The sequence below is a fragment of the Rutilus rutilus genome, assembly GCF_951802725.1.
Source record: "Rutilus rutilus genome assembly, chromosome: 3".
Classification (NCBI taxonomy): Eukaryota; Metazoa; Chordata; class Actinopteri; order Cypriniformes; family Leuciscidae; genus Rutilus; species Rutilus rutilus.
The window spans coordinates 10,210,685-10,226,134 of NC_140211.1; the positions used below are offsets into that span (position 1 = coordinate 10,210,685).

A 15,450-nucleotide genomic window follows, 5' to 3' on the forward strand; every position below is an offset into this window, starting at 1 on the left:
TTTAAAGAGTGTTTGTAACCAAGCAGTTTTGGTTACAGTTGACTTCAATAATATGGACAAAAACATTGAGACATTTCTCAAAATATCTTCTTTTGTTTTCCACAGAAACTCATACAGGTTTGGAACGACATGAGGGTGAGTAAATGATGACAGATTTTTAAGTTTTTAGGTGAACTATCCCAATAAAAATATTTATAAGACATTTTCATCATGATAAAAAAATAATAATAATTGAAATAAATAAAAAGGGAATGGAAAACATAAGAGAGAATCGTGTTTTGAACACTCCTGTTTTTATTTTACCACTGTTGGCCAGCAAAGGGTGTCACTGTGATACAGTGTGTGGGAACGATTCCCAAATAATAGCCTTTAAACACCCCCATTCCGGACTCTCATTGGTATAGTCCAGTGTGGATTGGTCAGCTAGCATCCTTGCGTGCCAGTTGAGGTAATCTACCGCAGGACACCATCACAGAAGCACCCCACCCTAAGAGTAAAAATAGACACTTCGTGTCACTGAGCCAAATGTCTGTAACTGGTTCCTTTCAGGACACTACTGTGGAGAGAGCAGAAAAAAGGGAGGCAGAAAAGAGACAGGCACTTAAGTACTAATGCATGGGGCAAAGAGGGTGGAGACGCAAACAAGGAACTAGTCAATCCACACAGCTGTGATGCTAGGTTAGCTGAACACCATGATGAGATTTATAATTACTTCATCTTCATCATTATCACCAGAAGCAGTACCATCAGCGTTGTCCATGTCTTGCCGTAACGCTCCCAAAGACCATCTTTTCCTATTGATTTTACCTTCTGTATCAGTTCAGCTTTTGCAGTGTAAAAGAATAGCAACCTTCAAGCACATCAGTCAATGCCTGAACAATTGAAAGTCTATATTTAGAAAGCTAATATTGAAGACGAGGCACTTTTTGTGTGTGTATATATATATATATATATATATAATTTGTTCAACGATTGCAAATCACTGTAGCTTTTTTTTGTGAATACTGGACACAGACTGTTCAAGTTGAAGGTCAAAGGTCATTGTCATTGGCTCCATTGTCGTCATTCTCCTCTCGGATTGGTTACAGTGCTTGTGTGCTGAGAGTCCGAACAGCACAGCTTGATGATGCTTGTCTCGTTTGGCACTTGTTCCCATCGATTGCAGCAACCAATCATTGCGGAATAGTCTTTCCAAAGTGCTTGCGAAGTTGGCTGGGTTTGTGCACACGTCTTACTCTCTCTCTCTCTCTCTCTCTCTCTCTGTGCTCAGGCAGGTGCATCAGGTGCACGGGAGAGCGCCGGCAGCACGTTTCCCAGAATTCCACATTGCTGAGGCATCAACATTCTGAAAAAGACAGAAATGAGATGTAATGTTGCATATTCTTATACAGAAACATTGGAAATGTAATTTTAGTGTCATTGATATACTATTACAGTTAGAATTAGATTAGAATTTATTTTGATACGATTTTATTTGTATTTTTATAATGTTTAAAATATGTCTATATAGTTTTTGTTACGTTTTTTAGCTTTAGTTATTTTAGTACTGCAACTTAAAGTGACTTAAATATTATACTATTTTAAAGTTTCTTAGTTTTGTTTTAGAGATCTCCTACAATAGATTTACATGCATCCAAGGTAAAAAAAAACACTTTAATTTTCTTATACCATACATTGCACATCACCTCATTTCTTAAAGAGTCTGAAAACGATTAGTTCGAAGATTCAGTCTCTCTAAACCCCTCCTTTCCAAAAGTCTGCTCTGCTCTGATTGGTCAGACGGCCCAGTCTGTTGTGATTGGTCGACCGCTTACAGCGTGTGTCTGAAACCAAACCACCATTACCATGTCTAAACTTCAGCTCCGGATCTTCCTCAGCACGCATCTGAATCATCAATCCATCCATCCATTTTCCAAACCGCTGGTCCAATGTGGCTACAGCGTAATATCATACAATAAATTCCATTGAATTGATTTTTACTTTTTTTTTTATTAAAGTTTATATATAGTTTCCATGACAGAGTTCAAGATAAATGTTTTCATCTTACTACTTGTTCAGCTGCTTTAAAACAGTCTGAATTCATGCAGTGGACTAATGTAGGGAATAGTGAATGAGGGTATAGGGGGCGATTTTGGACACCGCCAATAACTTTATTTGTTGTGCACTTTGATCTTTAAAACTTTGCAGACCTTTTACATTCACAAACAGCGATATTACACACTGCATGAAAGGTAATATATAAAAAAAAGCATAATAGGGGCACTTTAAACTAAACAAAAAGTTACATTTGCAACTAGCTGAAATAGAATTAGCTAAAGTTTATTTTATTTTATTTCAATTAATGTTTTTATTGTTTTAGTATTAAACAGTGGATTTTAAGAAAAATACTGAGTGAAGCAAATTTATTCTAGTATGTTATAAAATACATTGAGGCTGTTAGATTTTGAGGTCTAACATGAATAAATTTGCAGTATAACAAGGCAACTTAAACTCTGGCTGAGAGATCTTGTTACTTCACATGCTGTTCAGTGATTTGTGCCATCGCAAGAAAATCAATAGATATGTTCTATTGCAGCTGTTTTTATCAGAATAACTATTTGTACATGCATTGTACATTGAGTTGTACAGGGTTAAATGCCATTAATGTCATGATGAGGTACAATAAAACCAAATTGCCGTGAAAATGTAAATGTGTTTACGAGAGTTGAATGAGATCACACCTAAGTCACACACCGGCTTAATGCATGCATGCATATTACAAAATATGCACGTTTTGGGTAATTGAATCAATCCAATGTGCGTCACCGGTTGGTCTGCAAATGTGGACCCCGGCATAAACAAAACAATCATTGAAGAATAACAAATTGATTGTCTTTATTCATAAAATCACAGATGAGCCAGTCTCAGCCTCTTCCTCTGCCCAACATCTTTTCATTTCCACCCATTATTCTTCTATTTGTGAAAAGTAATCTGGGTAAACACACACAGCAGGGACAGCAACTAATTTAGATTGTTTGGATTTAGACAAAATGATCAAATGTATACCCTTAATGCACTCCCGGTCTCTATTTATTTCGATAAAAGTGCCAGCCAATGAAAAATGTACAATTGAATGTTCTTCAAAACGAATATACTACATCCCTAAATTAAATGCAGTGCAATTACAAAAACAGACCTGGACCAACCAGACATGTCTGCATCCAACCTACAGTACTGAGTATATACGTATTGATAATGCCAGAAGATTTTAGAATCTGTTAATTGGCCATATGGAGACAATCTCATGATGACTGCCAAATATATTAATTGTCCTGGCTGATATAATGGTCTATCACTAGTGGAGACACCACACAACATTTACCATCACATGTTTAACACACCCAATCTTTATAAAACTATTGTCGTCTAGAATCTGATTTAGTCTAAAGGGTAGGAGGTTGTGTGTGTTTACTTATAACCCCAAATCCTGGTCTTAAAAATGTCTGCATGAACCAAGAGGTTTTGACAAACAGGCGAAAACAAAATAACTCTTGATGACCTGAAAATTGACCAATGTTCCTTTCCGTTGTTGCTCTCAATTTTCTAGTCTTGGCTCTAATTGTAAAAAGGTTGCCCCCGCCACCTCTGCTCCTCACTGAGCACAGCTATATTTAGTCCCTTCAGAACAACTCGTTCCAACCAGAACACAGAGAGACTCAATCAGAAAGAGAGAGAGAGAAGAAGGGAGAGATCAGATAAGCATCAATACACAAACATTTGGAAATGCAGCATCCAAAACATTTCATGTGCTGGTGACCAGTCATGCCAGTCTTTTCAGCACGGAAAGCAAAACTTTGAGATTTCCCACTTTTACTTTTTGTGTGTCCAAATATTTGATTAATTTGTGTTCTGATAACGGATAAATGAAGGGGCCAAGCACAAAAAAGGCACGATGAGTTATTCAAGCAGGCTTGGAGCTTCAAAGCAACTGCAACAATGAGCAATTAAAGACATTTTTAGAATGTTTTAGTCAAAATGGTTTCCCATTAATATGGTTAAATTGCTTATCACATCTGACCAATAGGTGGCGCTGTTAACAAATTGATGTTGTGTGGTCAGTGTGTGGAGACATTGACACATACAAGGTCTGGTGTAAATATGCCAAAAGCATTAAAGAGTTACAGCCTCGGAAACAGCTTGGCACCATGCCATCGAATTTGTTGATGCGTTATTCGAGAATGGTTTGGTCAATCAAAAAGCTTTAAATAACTTTTTGCTGGAATGGTCTGAAGAGGATCTGAGCTGATTTTGGTGAAATTGGACCAACGGTCTAGGAGGAGTTAGAAAAAATAGGTTTTCAAAGAAATCAAAAATTGGCAGACGGCAAGTTCGACCTAATATGGCATTATTGGTATCATTGTTCTCGGCATGACTCAAGGAATCTATCAAGTTTAATCAAAATATGCTAAATGAATCAAAAGCATTAAATATTAATTTGGACCAGAGAGAGTTTTTTGTGTACTTTTTGAGTACCTTCATGTCATGGTCCTGATGACACATACTGAGTTTCGTAATGATGCGCTAATGCGTTCATAAAATACAGCATTTTCTGACTAAATAAAAAATGGCCGATATGGAAAAACTGGGTATAATTTGACTCGCCATTTGACTGCACTGAATCAAAAGAGACCAGATAATATAGTTTTGGGGTGAATGGCCTCTCACCTGACCAGTAGGTGGCGCTGTGCGGAAATTCTGCATGTAGCCTCGGGTCATGCTTCTGATGACATGTGCCAAGATTCGTCTAAATGTGCTAAAGCGTTGCGGGGAGATAGCATCGCATCCAATTTGGCGTGGTATTCATCAAATTAGTTTGTGCGTTGGTTAGATCTATCAAAAAGTTTTTTGGACAGGTGATGGTGCTAGACGGATTGAGTTTTGAAACTCAAATTGGTTGTGTTTAATACTGAGACTGTCCTCTATTAGTGTGCCAAATTTCCTCATTTTCCTGCAAGCAGTTCTATGGGCTGCCAATAGACTTCAAGAACAGAAGAAGAAAACGAATGGATACAATGGGTGTCTTCGCACCTTATGTGTTTGTACCCTAATTATTGCTTTATTTAAGCCTCTGACTCTAGACAACAATAATATGCATTAATAATATTAGTGATAATAATATAAATAATAATGATATTAATATAAATCGTCACAAATACAAAGTTCTGTCATGCAACTCTAGATGGCGCAGGCTGATAGGTCCTTAACTCAGTCTTGCTTGCAATCACATCATTCTCTAGGCCACAACTGATTGGTTCCTGCAACTCAACATTCAAATTCTTGCCTATTGTTTGCTGTAGCAGCTTCTGTTTGCAGCGCGCTTTCAGAAACCCTCCACCTTCCCCAGCTCCACCTGTATAGATCTGCTCCGGCTAATTCGTGCATGCTTGCTCAAGTTTTGCTCAATGTCGTGTATTGGCAGTAGCAAATTTCGACTTGCTCTGCTGCAGCAGTGCATTAGACCAAACACATTAACATTTTCATTCTCATTGCAATGCCGAACTCTCTGAGAGCTGTCATGACAGAAATGCATTTTCACCTTTCCCGTTGTCTTAAACTGCTATACATTTCTCAGTTGAGAATCGACGGTGGCAACGATCAGGTAGAGAATTGTGCATATTACAAAAAAAATACCTCTAATCACAACAGCAAAAGCAGTAGCTTGGACACGACCGCTGCAGCGCTGCAGGTATAGCCCATTTCCTGCACTAAGAGCCATAATGAGATGAGACCACAGATACATCTATCTCGCTCATTTCATCACATATCCTACCATCCGTGCACTGATCAATTTAATAATGCCTCTGGGACCATCCCTCTCCCTCTTCTCCCTCTCTTCTCCCTCTCTCGGTGTCTGGTCTGTGACATGTTTTATGTTTTATCTGTCTGTCTGGGCCGGCATACATTAGCTGAGTGTGAGTGTGAGTAGTTTGGCATGGGGAGAGTGTCTGCACACTTTATGTGTGCCTGTGTGAACATTTCAGGCACTGCCAAATGGCATTTTAGTTAAAATTACAATGATTTTACAGCGTGTGTTAGAATGTTTTTCAAGAGGCAAAAGGAAAAGAAAGGCTGATGAGAGGCCTTAAATAGCACAGTGGCATGTAATGCCTCCTGTGTATGAAAGCATGCACATACAGCGATGTGTGTTGAGTGCCTGTATGTGAGAGAGTATGTGAGACAATGATCTTATATGAGTGACGTTCTGTTTTCAGTCCCTGAGGTTGTCAATCATTGACCAGCTTCACATCAACTTTTAGAATGACATTATGATATGTTTATCCAGGAGTGTGTCTGTGCCACTCAGTCGGGTCTTACAACGTTGACATGAAACAACAGCTGTTGAGAAGCACGCACGCACGCACACACACACACACACACACACACACACACACACACACACACACACACACTTTATGGAGAATGTCCTCAGGGAAAGCATGTGGCTGAAGTCCATCACATATCATACACTGAAAGAAAAAGCAGGATAGATCAAGAGAATGAGAGAATGAATGACTTTAGGAAAGTGAGAAAAAGGAAAGTGGAAAGTAATGTGGGCTTATTAAAGACAGTGTAATTGCTAACAAGTACGTCTTGAGTCAGTGTTTGTGTGTGTGACCATGTTTAAAGAGGAGCTATTATGCTAGTGTGTAATGTTGCTGTCTTTGAATGAAAAAGGTCTGCAAAGTTACAAAGCACTGCAAAGTCACTTCAAAGGCGATTCTTCTCTATATCAGAGCCACTGTTTCTGAACTCCCTGAAACAGGGACATTGTAGTCTCGAGTTTTTCTTCTGGGAGCAAACACATCCCAATATTCCTCATTTAAATAATTCCCGCCCAAGGCATACATATAATAAAGGGGCGGGGCCTGGCTGAGTTAGTTAGTAGTGTGATGAAACTCGTGGTTATGGTAAGGGGAGTGAAATTTCCAATCACACACACACTGACCCAGCCGACCAATCAGAGCACACTGCGCTTTTCAGAAGGAGGGGCTTCATAGAGACAGGAACTAAACAGAGCGATACTGACAGACTGGAAAGAGAGGTGCTGCAACATTGTCAAATATGTGAAAAATAATGTGTTTTTTGAACATTCAAGCATGAAAACCTCCTCTAGTAGAGCCCATAAAAAAAATCAAGACTTTGTTAAAGGGCATAACATGGCCTCTTTAAGTCTACACCACAGAATGCTGCAGTCCCCCCCTCCCAAAATCAACACAGAAAACGTGAAAAAAGTCTGCATTTTCCATCAGGGCCTGGTGAAAACCCAACAATGAGCACTAAACTAACACACACACACTGCTGACTCATCAGTACTCTTCTCTCTCTCTCTCGCTCCTCAGGATTAACCACTTTTTCATCTTTGCAGAAACATGCAACATAGACAATAGTCTGAATGTCTCTTTTCCCAGGCATAACAAAATGCAGCAATAATGTTACTATATAATTAAAATATCTTAAATATTTCCATGCAGCCGGTGAGGGATCCGAGATCTCAGTTCTGCTCATTGCTGTACCCTTGGGCTTGACGTTTAACCCCTGGCTGTTCCAGAGAGACAGTCGTTGCGATTAAAGCACGTTTCGCACATGCAGCAGAAAGAAAGACACGTTTTTAATAAAGTTTCATATAATCATAAAAATGCTAAATGTTCTTTTTGCATGATTTTTGAGAACAGTATGTACACTACCGTTCAAAACGCTTTGGGGTCTGTAAGATAAATGAATACTTTTTTTTCAGCAAGAATCCATTAAATCGACCAAACGTAGCATTAATAATGTTGCAAAACAATTCTATTTCGAATAAGTGCTTTTGAACTTTCTATTTATCAAAGAATCTTGAAAAAAAATGGCATCATGGTTTCCACAAAATATTAAGCAGCACAACTGTTTTCAACATGGATAATAATAATAAATGTTTCTTGAGCAGCAAATCTGCATATTAGAATGATTTCTGAAGGATCATGTGACACTGAAGACTGGAGAAATGATGCTGAAAATTCAGCTTTTCATCACAGGAAAAAAATTATATTTAAAAATGTATTCAAATAGAATAGTTATTTTAAATTACGATAATATTTTCACAATATTACTGTTTATTTCTGCATTTTTTAATCAAATAAAGGAAGCCTTGGAGAGCATTAGAGACTTACAAATTTTATCGACACCTAACTTTAGTGTAGTGTATGTATGTGGACTCAACCCTATTTCTAATAATTGGAAAAACTCAAATCACTCTTCTCTATGCAATAATAGTGCTATATAGCACTATTATTGCATTGTTATATTGTTATATAACAATTTCATGCTGTTATAGTTACAACTCCTGTTAAAATCCATATTGTAGTAATTTTTTTCAACCAAGACTGCATTACTGTAGGTCACTGAAGCCCTACTGAAGCGAAAGCTGATTTCAAATCATCAGTTCTCGTCCTCCTGGATCAATCTGCTGTCTTTGACACTGTGAATCATCAGATCCTTCTGTCCACCCTCCCATCACTGGACATCACAGGAATTACACGCCACTGGTTTGAATCCTATCTCACAGGTAGGTCTTTCGAGTATCCAAAGCACATCAACTGACCACTGGAGTTCCTCAGGGTTCAGTTCTAGGACCCCTCCTCTTCTCCATATATAGCCAACAATACATTGTATGGGTCAAAATTATCGATTTTTCTTTTATGCCAAAAATCATTAGGATATTAAGTAAAGATCATGTTCCATGAAGATATTTTGTCAATTTCCTACCGTAAATATATAAAACATTTATTTTTTGTGAGTGAATGCAGCACAATCGCGAACATAAATGTACAACTTTAAAGGCTGATGATTTTTTTGCATCCTCAGATTCCAGATTTTCAATAGTTGTATCTCAGCCAAATACTGTCATATCCTAACAAACAATACATCAATGGAAAGCTTATTAATTCAGCTTCAGATGATCAATAAATCTCAATTTAAAAAAATTGACCCATGTGACTGGTTTTGTGGTCCAGGGTCACATATACACTACATCACTGGGACCCATCATACAGGCAACATGGTTTCTCCTACCATTGCTATGCTGATGATGACACTACCTTTCATTTCATGTCTGGCGGACATCTCGGCATGGATGAAAGAACATCACCACCAGTTCAACCTGGCAAAGACTGAGCTTCTCGTCTTCCTCGCCAATCCGACTCTACAGCATGATTTCGCCATCCAGCTAGGTTCATCATCAATCACTCCATCAAGATCAGCCAGAAATCTTGGAGTAATCTTTGATGACCAGCTGACCTTCACAGACCACATTGCAAAAGACAGCTTAGGTCATTCAGGTTTGCACTGCACTACATCAGGAAGATCAGGCCTTTTCTAACTGAGCATGCAACACTTGATTACGTCACAAGACGTAACTTGATTACTGCAGTGCTCTTCTGGCTGGACTTCCATCATGTGCAATCAAACCTCTACAAATGATTCAGCACGTCTTGTCTTCAACGAGCCCGAAAGGGTCCACGTCTCACCTCTCTTTATCTCTCTGCGCTGGCTACCACTTGCTGCTCGCATCAAGTTCAAGGCATTGATGCTTGCTTGCAGATCTACCACAGGTTCGGCGCCCTCCTACTTCCACTCGCTCTTACGAGTCTACATCCCTACCAGAAGCCTACGATCGGTCAGTGAGCGACGGCTCATCACAGAGAGAGACACACAAAATCACTCTCCAGAACATTTACGTTCACGGTTCCTCACTGGTGGAACGATCTCCCCGCCTTCACCCGGAATGCAGAAACCCAGACGACATTCAAAAGACACCTGAAATCTCATCCCTTCTGTGAGCACTTAACCTCATCATAAAAAAAATCTATGCTTTTACTTTCCTTTAATCCCTCCCTAGCTTATGCTGCTCTAAGCAATGTCTGAAACTTTGTATTTTAAGCACTTTTTGTGTTAATTTGCCTCTTCACGATGAATCACTTGCTGCTATATTCCTCATTTGAAAGTTGCTTTGGATAAAGGATCTGCAAAATTAATAAATGTTGACTTAAAAATACGTTGTAAATAAAATTGTTCTAATTTCACACACTTTTAGTCTGTAGTAAACATAATTAGCTTAGCTAAGTCCTTATTTAGACAGCTAAGTAAATGTGTGTGTGTGTGTGTGTGTGTGTGTGTGTGTGTGTGTGTGTGTGTGTGTGTGTGTGTGTGTGTGTGTGTGTGTGTGTGTGTGTGTGTGTGTGTGTGTGTGTGTGTGTGTGAATATGTGCTCACAGTTAGGAAGAGTGTTGCTCTGGATATTAAAAGGACTCAAAAATAAGCGGTACATTTATTGAGCAATGCTGACTGAGCCCTTTCAGAGTTTCAGTTTTGGACTGAATTTGCCCACATCTCCGCAAGCATACACACACACACACACACACACACACACACACACACACACACACACACACACACACACACACGAGTACCATAGACCCCTGTTGTTTTTATAAACCTGTATAAGCTATAAATACATTTGAATGACTAAAAACTAACATAAAACTTTTTCCTTTTTAGAATAATAAAGACTTAGTTTATTTATTAATCATTTCTCTAAACGAGGACCCCAAAGGGGGGTTTTGTTAGATTTAGCTCAAACTGTCCCTAAAGAATAGCTAAGTAAACACACACACGCACATACGCTTGAAAGCCAGGCCAAAATACAGACCCAAAAATGCTGCCTGATCAAATGACTAATTATTAATAGGAGTTTACTTCTCTAGTTTTTTCCTCCCCTCTCTCTCTCTTTCACTGTCATTCCCCCTTTCCCCTGCAAGTTTAAGGTTACACTCTGTAACTCTATTCTGCAGAGCTTCACACACACACACACACACACACACACCCTAAACCCTATACCCCTAAACACAATCCTCACTGAAACGTGTAAAACACTAATAAAAACGTTTTGGCTGATTTAAAAGCCTTTTTAACGAGTGAGGACCATTTTATGAATAGAAAGTTCATCTTTTGTAACATTTTAAATGTCTTTGCTTTTTTGTCAATTTAATGCATCCTTGCTGAATAAAAAAAAAAGAAGAAGATGATGACCCCAAACCTTTGACAGTATACATTTTAAAGAGCGGCTTAAAAACCCCGCGGTGAAAATCAGGTTTTTAATGTTGTTTATATGTTGGTGTTTTTAACCCTTAAACAGGCAAGAGTAGAAAATGAAAAGCAACAAATAATTTAATGTCATTTTTTATATCATCTGGACTTAAGTAAATCATATCCAAAAGAATTTTAGAAAAATGTTATGCATTTTGGATTTTATGAGTTGTGACTCCCAGATCACATTGCCTGTTTAGGGTATAAAAAAAGGACCAAATCTATAACTGTAACTGCCATTGCATGTTTAAAACAATTATATCCTATACTTCAACTCATATAATGTTGACATATTATATATCATTGGAAAGCTTACAAACTCAAGATTCAGCCTGTGAAAACCGTTTTGAAATCGGACCTTGCGTTACCATAAAAATGGTAAAGAAAAATTGGTAAAATGGTAAAAAAATGTTGGATTTAGGTCAGGCTGACTAATTGATCACAGATAACTTGAAGCAAATCATGTGACCAGCATACTCAAGACAGACAGGCTGTATCAGTTTAAACTGTACATTTTATAATTTGTAAAAAAAACTCAGAATACAAAAATTGTTACAAAAATGCATACAAAGTTAATCCCTTTTTTATACCCAAAAGTGGCAGTGTGACTCAGGTGTAACATACATTTCAAAACGTGCTAAATAACACCATGACCAACATTTTTATAAATTTTCTTTTTCAGCACCTTAAGACAATGTTCATAATTAATGTTAGCAGTGTTAGTATTATTTTTTCAAAAGAAAAGTACAAGTTTAATATATATTTACTTATCTCAAAATCTGAATGTCCTGCACCACTGGCAGCCATGTTGGATTTAGGTCAGGCTGACTAATTAATCACAATTATTTTTTAAACAAATCATGTGACCAGCATACTCAAGACAGACCAGGCTGTGATAAATGATAAAAGGATTTGATGAAAAAAAAATCATTCTTACGCCCCAAAAAAGACGACAAAAACTATGTTACACCCAGATCACATTGCCAGTTTTAGGGTTAAAACATTTAAGACAAACCCTGTGCAAATTCGAGAATCAGTTTCTGGTTCAAACATATATGACTGAAATAAACTAACATTTCCACTTGCCATCGTGTAGCGTTTACTACAGTAAAGTTGAGTGAGTGGATCAGGTATTCAGAGCTGGTGCGAGTGAGTGGAGGCGGGGCTAATTTGCATATTCATGGCTCCACGTATACAAAATGAAGCAAGGTTGTAGAATTACACTCAAGCTATTTTAAGCCATGAAGAAATTGTTTTCACAAGTAATTTTGATTACCAAAGATGAGTTAGGGATACAAATACATTGACTGCAGGGGGAATTTAAGCGTTCAAATACTATTTGGGGCTGCTGTGTGCTGAAAGCAGAGCTAAAAAGAGCGAGAGACTGAGAAGTAATACAAGAACATTTTCTTCCAGTCTTGTCAGGGTGGCTCATAAAGCATGTCACAGAAGCCCTGCAGTATTTAACCTGCCAACACACACACACACGGACAAGCACGCACAGACACACATACACACTTGATGAATGACATAGACATCACTCACAGAAACAAAAAGAGAGACACTGTCACATCGATCAGATTAAAAACACACTGGACAGAAACACCCCATGGCATGAATAATATAGGCTAATATGTAAAAAGAACAGTTTGTTTTCATATGCACCCAAACACACACACACACAGCGAGTGCTGCCTCCTGGGTCACTGGGTTTAATCTCCACCTTTTCTCATTCTGCAAGCGATGATGAGATGCTGCAAGTGTGTGCGTGTCTGTGTGTTTATATGTGCGTATGAGAAAATCGAGCCTTCCTGTTCCCTTTTAAATAAAACACAAAACTCACACACACAAAAACACAAACAAGACACGGAGAGTGATTATAGAGGGAGTTGTAAAGATGGAGAGCACGCAGAAAGGATGAAGGGATGAGCGATGCTGACGCAGATGTTGAGGTAAGCGGCTCTAGCTGATGTTTTTGAACATCTGTACGTCACTCCTCCAGCCCTTCGGTCACTGAATATTCAAACCAGAGAGAGAGAGAGAGAGAGGAAGAGTGTAAAGTGGGAAAAAGAGGAAAAGAGGGAGAGGAACAGACAGAAAGAGATAAAACGCTGAACGGGGGAGAACGAAGACAGCTGAAAGATTAAAAGAGCTGCAGAGAAATGAAGTGAGGGTTGAAAGAGAATGTAGAACACACAGAAAAACATGTGAAGAAACAAGGCCAAGAGATATTTCAGCGCAAAATAAAAATTCTGCTATTTACTAGCCCTCATGTCATCCTAAACAAGTACTGTTTGCTGTCATTGATATACAGTGCTATGCATAAGTGAATACACCCATGCTAAAGTTGACAAAAAAGAGGAATAAAAAATCATCTTTTGGAAATTGAACTTAATGCCTTCATTTAAAAAATTTGGAAAAATCCAACCTTTAAGGACACCAATTTTCTTTGTGAATGAATAATGTATCGTAAATAAATAAATGTTCTTCCTTAAAATACAGGGTGCATAAGTGTGGACACCCCTATGTTAAATTCCCATAGAGGCAGGCAGATTTTAATTTTTAAGTATTTAAAAAAAAAAATGTTTTAGGATACTATGCATCCTGATAAAGTTCCCTTGGCCTTTGGAATTAAAATAGCCCCACATCATCACATAGCCTTCACCATACCTAGAGATTGGCATGGGGTACTTTCCATAAGATCATCTCTCAATGCAAATCAAACTAGCTATTAGGCTAACTGAAATAAAACCATGCCAATCTCTAGGTATTAAAAAAATACTTAAAAATAAAAATCTGCCTGCCTCTATGGGAATTTAACATAGGGGTGTCCAAACTTATGCACCCTGTATTTTAAGGAAGAACATTTATTTATTTACGATGCATTATTCATTCACAAAGAAAATTGGTGTCCTTAAAGGTTGGATTTTTCCTAATTTTTTAAATTAAGGCATTAAGTTCAGTTTCCAAAAGATGATTTTTTATTCCTCTTTTTATTCAACTTTAGTATGGGTGTCTAAACTTATGAATAGCACTGTATATATATATATATATATATGAAGAGTTGAGATGCAAAAGCCTCTAAGTGCCATCTGAAATTTTCTTCTAGAATGATCATTTTTATCAAGCTCGTATATTTAAGTTCAATAATTTCACTTAAATGACAATTAATAGGTCATTTTCATTGCCATTTAAGTGAAATTACTGAACTTAAATATATGAGCTTCATAAAAATGATCATTCTAGAAGAAAATTTCAGATGGCACTTAGAGGCTTTTGCATCTGAACTCTTCATATATATGTGTGTGTGTGTGTGTGTGTGTTTAGGCTACGTGTTTTCTTCATCATTAGAGCAGCCGCATCTGAGGCAGTAAGTGCATCGCATTACATTTTCATCAAATTACAGGTTATTAAGTTTCCGTTTTTTTTCTGTCATTTGGACAAAAGCTTGTGTTATTTAAGTCGAAGTGCGTCGCACAGGGTTATTTAAGACAATTGGCTATGACTCAGTGACAAATGCCAGACTAAGACGCTCTTCTCCTCTCCTCAAATACAGTACAGGCCAAAAGTTTGGACACATTACTATTTTTTATGTTTTTGAAAGAAGTTTCTTCTGCTCATCAAGCCTGCATTTATTTGATCAAAAATACAGAAAAAAAATGTAATATTGTGATATATTATTACAATTTAATAATAAAAATTACAGTTTTCAATTTATTATACTTTAAATTATCATTTATTTCTGTGATGCAAAGCTGAATTTTCAGCATCATTACTCCAGTCTTCAGTGTCACATGTGACATTCAGTCTATCACATGATCCTTTAGAAATCACTCTAATATTCTGATTTATTATGAGTGTTGGAAACAGTTCTGCTGCCTAATATATTTGATGAATAAAAGGTTAAAAAGAACTGCATTTATTCAAAATAATTTTTTTTTTCTAATAATATAAATCTTCTTTACGATCACTTTTTATCAATTTAACACATCCTTGCTGAATAAAAGTATTGATTTATTTCAAAAAAAGAAAGAAAAAAAATTACCGACCAGTAGTGTATATTGTTGTTACAAAAGATTTCTATTTTTAAAACATTTGCTTCTTTTTTTATTTTTTTTATTCATCAAAGTATCCTAAAAAAGTATCACAGGTTATGAAAAAATATTAAGCAGCAGAACTGTTTCCAACTTTGATAATGAATCATCATATTAGAGTGATTTCTAAAGGATCATGTGATAGACTGGAGTAATGATCCTGAAAATGCAGCTTTGCATCACAGAAATAAATGAT

General features: G+C 37.3%; 1 protein-coding gene across 1 annotated transcript in view; it reads right to left on the bottom strand.

Moving 5' to 3' along the window:
• Positions 1-933: 933 nt before the first annotated feature.
• The window catches only part of LOC311287081 (insulin receptor substrate 1-B), a 53,923-nt gene continuing 39,406 nt past the window's right edge, over positions 934-15,450 (bottom strand). The window contains exon 3 of the mRNA XM_084403672.1: positions 934-1,345. Coding sequence (XP_084259798.1) covers positions 1,338-1,345 — 8 coding nt within the window. The 3' untranslated portion in view covers positions 934-1,337. The remainder of the gene's footprint in view (positions 1,346-15,450) is intronic.